Genomic DNA, 10,492 nt, shown 5'->3' with positions numbered 1-10,492 from the left:
CTCTACGGCAGCGGTAGAAGGATTAATGTCTAATGTGCCGTTTTATAGCATGAAAACAAAACAGATTAAATGTCATGTTAATGAAAGCTGCCAGAGGGCAGAAACAATTAAGATGAGACAGAAAAGAAAAAAAAAAAAAAAAAACAGTGCTAGTCCAGATCTCGTAATCGTGATCTTCTCCCTCTGGATTAAAATGCTGCATGTTTAATTATTCTGTCTTGAACTTTTTTCCTTCCGTTTTCATTGCTGTAATTTGAGTTTTTATTTTCTTTTCATGCTTCATTTCAAACATACTTTTTAATTGGTGCTCCTCAATTCTGCACTATAATTTATGGTAAAGGCTTATTTGATGATAAAGTTCTAAGTGCAGGCATAATATCTTCTCCATACTGAAAGTGAGAGTCTATGAAATGGCTAGCTTAACATATGGTTCCTATCATTCTAAAGAAAAGGGTTTTTCATTGATATTATTTAGTCGAAAGATCCATATTTGTAGGTTATAAGCCAGCAAAAGTCTTAATGTTTATGCAAAGTTCACAGAAGCTCTATCTATGAGCAAGTTGGTAGCAGGTCAGAAGCCTCCACTTCCTTTGTTCCTTTCAACCACTGAGTTCAGGAAACTGTAGTTACAAGCTTGGTGTAATTTAGACATGGCGTCCTGGTCTAAAGCGAACCTTCCTACGCTGCAGGGACATGCTCACCGGCTGTTTCCCCATTCTTTCCATGATTTCCTTGATACGTGCTAGGTTTGACTTTGTTAGAACAAAGTCACAACGTGTGGCTCCCATCTCATATCCAACTGCACAATTCTTGGTTGATGGTGTGAAGCCTTCAGCTCGAGCAGTTACGGCATACTCTCCTGGGTTCAGTAGTCTCCAGTAATCCCCATCACTCGCTAGGACCAAAAACAGGAAGCATTTAAAGAATTTGAATAAAATGTAGGGATTTTATAAATAACGCAAATTTAAGTGTGAATAATTACATGATAAAAATTTAAAGCTTTCCAAGATAAAGTGAGCAAAGCAGTTGCTTATGTTAGGAAAAGCAGATCTCCTATGAAAGATGAGCACACTCACCTAAGCAAGTGACAAATAAATATGATGGCCGTCCACATCTTATTTTTGGAAACTTGCTGCCATCATAGTGACAGTAGCCTATATTTAGAATTGGTATGTAACTTCAAAACATTTATAACACCCTTTAGCAAAATATGGGGGACACCACTAGTAATCTTTGTCGAATCAAAGGTAGGGCTGGGATTGTTTTCCCCAAAGGGTTTGTCCGGGGCTAGACTTGCATTGTTCTGGAGGAAATCACATGAAATATATTCACTCAACAGTACCACCTGCAGAAACGAGGCTGTTCATTTTGCATGTAGGTTATTATTTGTATTATTATTATTATACAGAATTTATATGGCGCCAACAGTTTGCGCAGCACTTTACAATATAGTAGTTATTTCTCAGCACACAAACAAAAATGACATTATCCATTCAATGTATGCTGTGGCACTACCACGACACTTCAATGGCAGGCAATATCTATTTGCTGAGCTTGGCTTTCAACTTTAAAGCCAACAAAAAGCAATGACTCTCAGTAATAAAAATATAAAAAAGGAGAACAAAACTTTTCACCCAGACAGATCTGCCTCAAACAGTGAAAAGCTAGAGAGCAAGAACAAATGATTTTTTCTTCAAACTGGGCTGAGAAAAAAAAAACAAGAGATAGCTGAGCTACTTTTATTGAGAAAGAAAAAGCAGAAGAGAGCGTGGGAGGTTTCAACTAATCCTGGCTGCGGATGCGCCCAGCATGTGGCGGCTGGAATTATTCCCAGTATTACTGTAAGTTTCTAATTACTGAACTGTTAATTACATGGGGAAATATATACTTAATCCTGCTCTCGCTAAAAGTCTGGTTGTTTTAGGATAAAAGAAAAGGAGGAGAAGATTAATAGGATACAGTTTTTTTTTTTTTAATTCTCTAACACTTGAGAAGACGTAGAGCTAGTTAATGAAAGGCCCCAAAACGCACCCACCCTGCGCTATTTTCCCGGGAGATTGCTGGAGCCATTTCTGAGCTAGGGAAATATAAGATATTTTCCAACCCAAAATATTTAAACAATGTTGGTCCTTCAATTCAGAAAAGAAAGGGTCTGTTTCAAAGTTCCCTGCAGCTTCTATGTCAAGAAGGATCTGAGGTTTTGTAAATAGGAAGCTGTGGAATGCGTGGAATGAGAAATAGTGTTTCTACTAATGATACTCATCTACGCTCCTTCTTCGGCTGATCCGGGAAGGTAAAAAAAAAGACACTGGACAAGATCCAGTCAGCTGCCATTTACCTGATGTATGTGTTTTTAATTTACCTATATGAAAACCTATATATACCTATACTTATATTTACCTATCTGTCTTGGTTACATTTTAGTTTAACACTGTTGGAAAAAAAAAATAGGTAATGCATATTTGTGAACTACTTTACATACCAAATGATTTGTAATTCCTGTCAGTGGGTCTGGTGATCTAGGCACCCCTGCCAAATAGAACAGCCAAAGTACAGAAGAAAGCATGCAAATACCCATTGAGCACAAGCCAGAATTCCTTATCTTTCTAGTTGTTCAAGACAGTGACTCAAAGCATTGAAATGACAGCATCAGCATGATAGTCAGGCAACGACCATTTTTAGGAGAGGTCAGCAACGGTGGCCTACGTGTAGGGTTTGAATGGCAACTCAAAGCACATGCATGGCAGTGTGCCGCAATGAGCTTTGGTTGTGTTTTAAAATTTGTGGCCCATCAGATTTTCAGGAAGTTTTGGTACCTTGCCAGCCTATTCATTTTAATGTAACAAAAATGTAAACTGAAGTGCCACACCAATGCTTAAAGGTCCAGATACAAATTTATTCCAATAAAAGCCAGGGGGACAATCCAAAGAGTATCCAACACATTTTGGGGGTCCAACAATGCCCACTTTACCAGGGCTTGATTAAAAATAATGTGAATGGACTAGAAATGAACTGGACCTTTAATGTACATTAAATGGTACTATAATAAAATATAGTCAGTCACCAGCCTGGGATTGGACAATGAAGAAATGCAGCACACTAATATGGTGGTCACACAGGTGCACTACCCTCCTGTGAGCATGTCCCATAATTTAGACTGATAACACTGTAAAAGGCCGCAAAGCCCCGATTGCCTGCCACTGTTAACTCTTCTTCTACAAGTGTGAGTGCGTGCAACCATGAAGACTCAAGTATTTATGCTATTTCCATGTAAGATACATCTATAGATTTTGTGCTATAAATGTATAACTGGAGTTCATTGTTAAAGTATAACGCCAGACAAACCCTGTTTTTCTTGTTTTGGAGTGTTGAAGGGTAAGAGCCTTGGACAGGTTTTTATTGTTTTGCACTAACATTTTATTGTTATCTGTTTCCCAGTTGGGGAGATCTTAGGTAGTCACTTTTTTCCTGGTGTCCATGGAAAAAAATGTGGAAAAAGTTTTACAGTTGTCATCAGAAAAGGAGTAGAAGGAAAATCTTCCAGTGGGGACACTGAATCCAGTGACAACTACCAGCGGTGTGATCCCCCAATGTTTTGGGGAGATTTCCATTTCTTTTCTGTTGTGTCTCTGAGGACTGGATGTTCAAGGGAATCTCTCTTATGGGAAAACAACACCAATAAAACCTTACAGGCCTTTTAGGCCTTCCAACTCTGTCCAAGACTTGTAAAATCAAACTTGTCTAAAGTTAGACTTTAAAGTTGAGTTTAAATATCACAAGATAGGCTTTAAGCCTTCACAAGGAGTTGAGCAGCATCGCAGTTCACAGCATTGCAGCATTTAAAGCCTAGTGCCAGAAGCTTGGAAAAGTGCACAATATTCTTTGGGCAGATTTTTGGGATTCATCTCCTATAACGCCTGCAAAATGCCTTAAAAGTGAATTTTCTTTCACAATTTCTTGCCTCTCTCCTCCTAGTAATTAGCTTTCCAATGGTTAAAAAAAAAAGGCGTTTAAGCCTAAATATTCCTGAAAAAATTAATGTACAAATGCTCCAGAATCCCTAAAAACTCTCATGCTTAAGTGCTAATGGAGGTGTCTCTGAGCTGCAGAGAAGAGGTCCTCTCCATTTGCATTGGTCTTTTTAGCAGAACCTGTATGGATGTAAGAAGTGCTGTCTATGAGTGATAAGGTTTGTAAGCCTGAAATATTACATTGCCAAGTAACAAAGATGCTTTGATCTTCTACACTGAATAAAAGTTCAGAATTAAATTTGCTGATATGTTTTATCACATTTTACCCACAAAAATAATCTATAATACAAAGGTATCTCTGAGAGATGGATTTTCTAACAACTATTTTTCTTGAATGCCACAATGAAACATCACCCACTGCATTCTTACCATCCCTACAATCACATAAGCACAAAAGTGTATATACAGGCAACATCATAATTTTCACTGTTAATAGTACATCCTTCTATGTGAACTCTCTCAAAATGATTAGTGTTTGGTTCTCCATCCATCCCCATTGTTGTTCCTGCCAGTATGCCCCTTTCTGCATCAAGTTCTTTGGAGGTCTGACAATGCTTCAAAAGTCTTAAAGTGAACCTGTATTCATACTATGCACATTAAAGTATTTACAGTACATATTCTAAAGAAGCAGTAAAAGCACTTTAACAATACAAAACCCCCATTTACCTCTGTAGCTATAGGTACTGTAAAAAAAATATATTTATTCAACATTTACAACAGAGGCACGGAAATCTCTTTCCCCTTACTTTCTATTGTACCTAAATCTTGGCAGCCGGCCTGCCCTCTAATATTAACACACAGAAAGTGTTTCAAAACTAATAAAAATGGACTGAAACCAGACAGAGTCCTTGTGATCTTTCAAGATGTTTGCGAATACATTACTTTACAGCACAAGCAGCTAGAGAGGTCAGAGATGGCTTGCTTTAAAGTTATTATTAATAATATTATAATTATACAGGATTCATATAGCGCCAACAGTTTGCGCAGTGCTTTACAATAGGAGGGCAGACAGTACAGTTGCAATACAATTCTTTACAGAAGAAATTTAGAGGGCCCCGCTCATTAAAGCTTGCAATCTAAGAGGAAGGGTCAAGTGATACAAAAGGTAATAGCTGTGGGGGATGAACTGATGAAGAAAATAAACTTACAGTTGTTAGGTGGGGGCAGGATAGGGGCAGGATAGGCTTCTCTGAAGAGAAGAGAGATAGAGTAGGAGATAGTCAGAAAGATTGTGGTAGGAAGTTCCATTGACTGGGAGAGGCTCAGGAAAAGTCCTGGAGGCGAGCATGGGAGGAGGTGACGAGGGAGCTAGAGGGCAGAATGTCTTGGGAGGAACGAACCCAACAATTTGGTTGGTATTTTGAGACTAGGTAAGTAATGTAGCTGGGGCCAAGTTGTGAATGGATTTGTAAGTTGTTGTTAGCATTTTTAATTTAATTAGTTGGGTGAGCAGAAGCCAGTGGAGGGATTGGCAGAGAGGAGTAGCAGACACTGAACAGTTGGTAAGGTGGATGAGCCTGGCAGCAGCATTTATGATGTACTGAAGAGGGGATAGCCTATGTAAAGGTTATTCTATGAGGAGTTGCAGTAGTAATGAGATATGGGATATTTTGAAGATGTTGAGTGGGTTGAGGCGGCAAGCTTTGGACAGGGAATGGATGTGGGGCAGAAAGGGTAGTTTAGAGTTCAGGATTACATCTAGTACTCTGGCATGCAGGGATGGGTTGATAGTTGTGTCATCAATCTTGACAAAGAAATCGGGGTAATGTGGGGGAGGAAATTTTATGAGCTTGGTTGTGGATAGATTGAGTTTGAGGAAGTGGTGTGACATCCAGGCTGATATGTCTGTAAGTACATTAGTGATGCATGAGGAGGAGTGAGCTGAGGGGTAGAGAGATAAATCTGGGTGTCATCAGCATAGAAATGGTATTGGAACCCAATGGAGGCTATCAGCTCACCCAGGGAGGAGTTGTAGATTGCTCAGTCAGTTGTAGACTAGACGTTCAAGGAGATTGGATAAAAAGGGGAGCAAGGAGATGGGGCGAAGCTTGTAAAGATTGGTGTGGTCCAGTGAGGGCTTTTTAAGTATGGGGGTGATTAGTGCATGTTTTAGAGAGTTGGGGAAGATGCCAGAAGAGAGGGGGGTGTTTGAAAATGTGAATAAGAGAGTGCAAAATGGAGCCAGAGGGTGACTGTAGCATTTGTGAGGGAACAGGGTCCAGGGCGCAGGTGGTTAGGTGGACGCTAGAAAAAAAGTGGATCTATAGTGGTGAGGTTGGATGAGGGAAGCAATGATTGTACCTGTGGACATGGAGTATTAAGTGAGGAAGGTATCTGTACAGTAGAGATCTCCTGATGAACTGTATCAATTTTTTTTTTTTTTTTAAGTGATTGGCGATCTCCTGGGCATTGAGTGAGTTAGTGGGTGGAGGCAGTGAAGGACGAAGCAGTAAGCTGCAGGTCGAGAAGAGTTGATGAGGATGGGATAGTAAGTTGGTAATAAGAATGATAAACTAGGTCTGATTGGCAGTGAGGAGGCAGGAATTGTTTTTTTGGAGGGCAGAATAATATTGGTTGAAATTTTTCTGAGACTTAGTCTTGCCACAGGTGCTCAGGAGTGCGGCTACAATTTTTCAGACTTCTGGTGTCATCTGTTTATGGGTCTGAGCCTGATTCTGTGTGTAGTGAGGGGGCCAGTGTGTCCAGGGAGAATGACAGTGAAGTGTTGTAGACAGAGAGGACAGGACAATGGTGAGATTTTGTCATAGAGGTTGTCAGTAGCAGAGCAGAGAAGGGAAGGGTTAAGGCGACAAAGTTTTCTATGGGTAATTGTTAGGTGGTTGGAGGAAGAGAAGGTGGAAGACAGGGAGAATGTGAAACTAATAAGGTAGAGATCAGAGAAAAAGGATTGTTGGAGTGGTTGCATGGAGTGCATAGGTAGGAGAAAACAAGGTCAAGAGTGTTGTCATCAGAGTGAGTAGAAGCATGTATCCATTGCTATTGGTCAAAAGAGGAGGTAAAGTTTTTTACTAATATATGTTGTAAGCTGGGGAACAGGTAGCAGGTGCAAAGCTCCCTGGGATGAGCAGTCTTTCCAGCACAGATACCAAATCCAGTGAGGTAGTGACAAACAGTGCGGTGTTTATTGGTGCTATATACAAGTTTATAAACAGGTGCTGTACAGTGCTCTAAGGAAAACAAGCAGGAATAATAATAATAAACAAAAGCCTAGCCGTGTCCCGGCGCTTACTACACACAATGCAGTCCCTAACTAACACAGACTGAGCAAGCCTACAGCTTGTCAGCTTCCAAAGACACACACTGACAGTGTTACCAACCTTCTGCTGTCCTAGACAAACGTTGTCTAATTTCCCAGGCTGAGAGAGCACTGCTGTCTGTCTCAGGTGAGTTTAAATTGGCCTGGTGAAGAGGACCAAGATCCGAACTGGATCAGGGATCAGAGATCCCTAAAGGTATACGAGAGATGCCTGGGTGATGTATAAACCCTGGACAGGACTTTTCCTGTCTCTCTCTGGGACGCTCTGCTACAATGTAAATAGTTTAATGTTCATAGTCTAGTCACAGAGGCTCTTTAAAGAATAGTGATATCCCTATATCTGTGTTTCTAAACCTTTTTCCAATCAAGGTACTCTTTAAAATGATGGACAATCTCGGGGCTCCACATTCTAAAATGTTAAAAAACAAATAGTTTTACATAAAGGCAGCAACATCCACCCATGTAGGGCACCCAACATTAGAGGTGTTTTTTTAAGCAAATACACCGTTGCACACTGACTAGTATTCCAATGTTTCTCTTCTCCTTCAGTTTCTCTCCCTCACTCAGCTTATGTGACCCAAGTGTTGACCGAGGGGGACAGGGGTGGGAAAACTAAGGATACTGTGCAGGCGCCCAACATCCTCCTTATCAATCAATGACATCTTTGGTTGTTAGGATGCTGACGGCTGAAAGGTTGTAATGGTGCACAATGAAAACCTGTGGCTTTGTGTTACTAGAAGGCAGGCTTCATCCACCTGCTGGCTTATATATAATTTTTATGCATTTTGCCACCACTGAAAAATCCTGAAGGCACCCCAGGGTGCCTGGGCAACCTGGTTGAAAAAAGCTGCCCTATACTTTTGAAAGGGATCTATGGTATATTATCTGAAGGGCCCACCAAATATTGAAATATCATTGTGTCCTGGAAATTGCCTTTAATATCCCACATCTGTGACTACTTTTATAAATTTTGGCCAAGTATCTGTCAAATGTTATGGTTTCTAATCCAAAGATCTTTTTATACAATGTTCACCATTCAGATGAGGGTCAGATAAATAAAGATGGAGTCACATCACAATGAGAAATCTGCAAAAGACACAATGCTTGCAGTCTACAAGTATTATTTCACGTGCCTTCTTTGAGCCACTTAATTTCTTAGTCATTTGACAAAGATTAAAGGCTGTGTAGCCCTTACTCAAAGAGGATATTGGAGGTGCACTGTAACAATGTCTGTTTCTATTCACGCTGCAGAGAGCTATGGGTAATAAAGGGCTTCAGGAGCAGATTACGGTACACACCTTTGGTTGTGCCAGAGGTGGGGTACAGACAAGGGGAGGATGAAAGCAGCTTTCCATCAGGAAAAATCATTAAGACGGGAGATATTTCCAGAGAATGTGTAACTCCACACCCCAGAGCTGGGAAGGCTGAAGTAGTTATAAGCTGTAAGAAATGCTTTCACATGCCAGCATAGTAATAACAGTGTTTTATTTGTGTATCCTAGCAAATATTAATGGGCGTAATTTCACGTATGTTGTACACCATGGCAGCAGGGGGAATTTACAAAGGCCCCAACATTATCTAGTTTCTAAGACTCCCAGGTGTCATTGCAATTTAACCATTTAACACAGCCCTACAACATAGCTCCCAATTGTCCCTGTATTCGAGGGACTGTCCCTCATTCAGAACAAAGTCCCCCTGTCCCTCCTTCCTCCTCATTTGTCCCTCATTTTGGTCTGATTTATATAGTTGTATATAAAATGCACTATTCATCTATCAAAAAGTGTTTTACAGTGCTAAACCTTTCATCCAATTTCTAAATTGCTACATTTGAAAAATGCAAAAAGCAAATATAAAAGGAATAGTAGTGATAAAAAAGCACTTGTGGGTTTAAACCAATCATTTTTTTTTGTACAATTCTCCTTTAGAGGGGGCATGGCAGGGGGTCCTATGCCTACATACTTTTGCTAATAGGTGTCCCTCATTCCCATCCCAGAACGTTGGGAGGTAAGCAACAGATTCCGCTTAAAGTAACTCTATCATAAGATCCGTATGGGAGCTGCCTTTGTTACCTGCTTCTGATAAGCTAGGTGCCTAGCTATTATGATGATCCTCTGGCTTCTTTACTTTATTTAAAGTATTGATTTCAGAGACAGGCAGGCAACTGGTATTTTAAGGAGAACATCAGTATTGAGGGTCTGTGTTTTTGTCTGCAGGGAGGTATGAGACACATTAAACAGAAAAGGAAGCATTAAAACTGCATTTTTGAAACCTTATTCGATGCAACAAGTTCTATAACTATAAAAGTCACACGCAGACTATGAATACTGATTTTTTGCTAAGTCTTGGAAATCATAAAGATGAGAGTCTGTTTTGCTTAAAACAATGCAGGGTCCACATTTGCCTTTTCTTTTCGTTCATCCCACTCCATTCAGCTGCAGAAGGGAATAAAATTACCCATTTAGAGTACAGGAAGCATATGACTCAATATCCTCCCATGTGATAGCTCGCTAGTGGTTGGTAATTGGCTGCTAAGATACCCACCTATCACATGTGGGCTGGGAAAGAGTACTAAGCCCTGAGTAAGCATAAAGTTGGGTTGCAGGTGTCTCCTGAATAGAGCATCAGGGGAGAAAAGGGAAAGTAAATGCTCTGGGTTGGTTGGGGAAGCAATAAATTGAACCTTAAAAAGGGTGCAAACAAGTCAGTAGTTAAAGTGGTTATAAAGGCAGAAGTTTTTTTTTTACCTTAATGCATTCTCTGCATTAAAGTAAAAAACTTTCTGTGATCAGTTCCACCTCAACCCCCCCCCCCCCCACCCCCTTTATACTGACCTGAGCTTGATCTCGATCCAGTGATATGCCCAAGAGCAGCATATCTTGGCTCTTTTCCTCCTCACTGGATTTGGAAGCAGCAGTGGGAGCCATTGGTTCCTGCTGCTGTCAATCACAGCCTGTGAGGAGGGAGTGGGGGTAGGGTCAAGCCCAGCTTGGGATCGAGCCCGCATGAGTCCTCCCATAGAACGCCACTTGCTATGGGGGGACTCGGGTGGCCTCGATCCCAAGCTGGGCTTGACCCCCACCCCCATGCACTCGTAAGGGGAGAGGAGCCAGGAGAGTCCGCGGGGGACCCCAGAAGAATAGGATTGGGGCTGCTCTGTGCACAAAGTAGGTAAGTATAAAATGTC

General features: G+C 40.8%; 1 protein-coding gene across 2 annotated transcripts in view; it reads right to left on the bottom strand.

The window, feature by feature from the left end:
• Positions 1-360: 360 nt before the first annotated feature.
• Positions 361-10,492, bottom strand: part of CPXM2 (carboxypeptidase X, M14 family member 2) — a 163,432-nt gene continuing 153,300 nt past the window's right edge. For both annotated transcript variants that reach the window (XM_082267448.1, XM_082267447.1), the window contains one exon: positions 361-895. In XM_082267448.1, coding sequence (XP_082123574.1) covers positions 645-895 — 251 coding nt within the window. In that variant the 3' untranslated portion in view covers positions 361-644. The remainder of the gene's footprint in view (positions 896-10,492) is intronic.

Source organism: Pelophylax lessonae (assembly GCF_965119305.1).
Source record: "Pelophylax lessonae genome assembly, chromosome: 9".
Lineage (NCBI taxonomy): Eukaryota > Metazoa > Chordata > Amphibia > Anura > Ranidae > Pelophylax > Pelophylax lessonae.
Note: the sequence above shows the minus strand (reverse complement) of the source record. Positions and strands in the feature narration are given on the sequence as shown.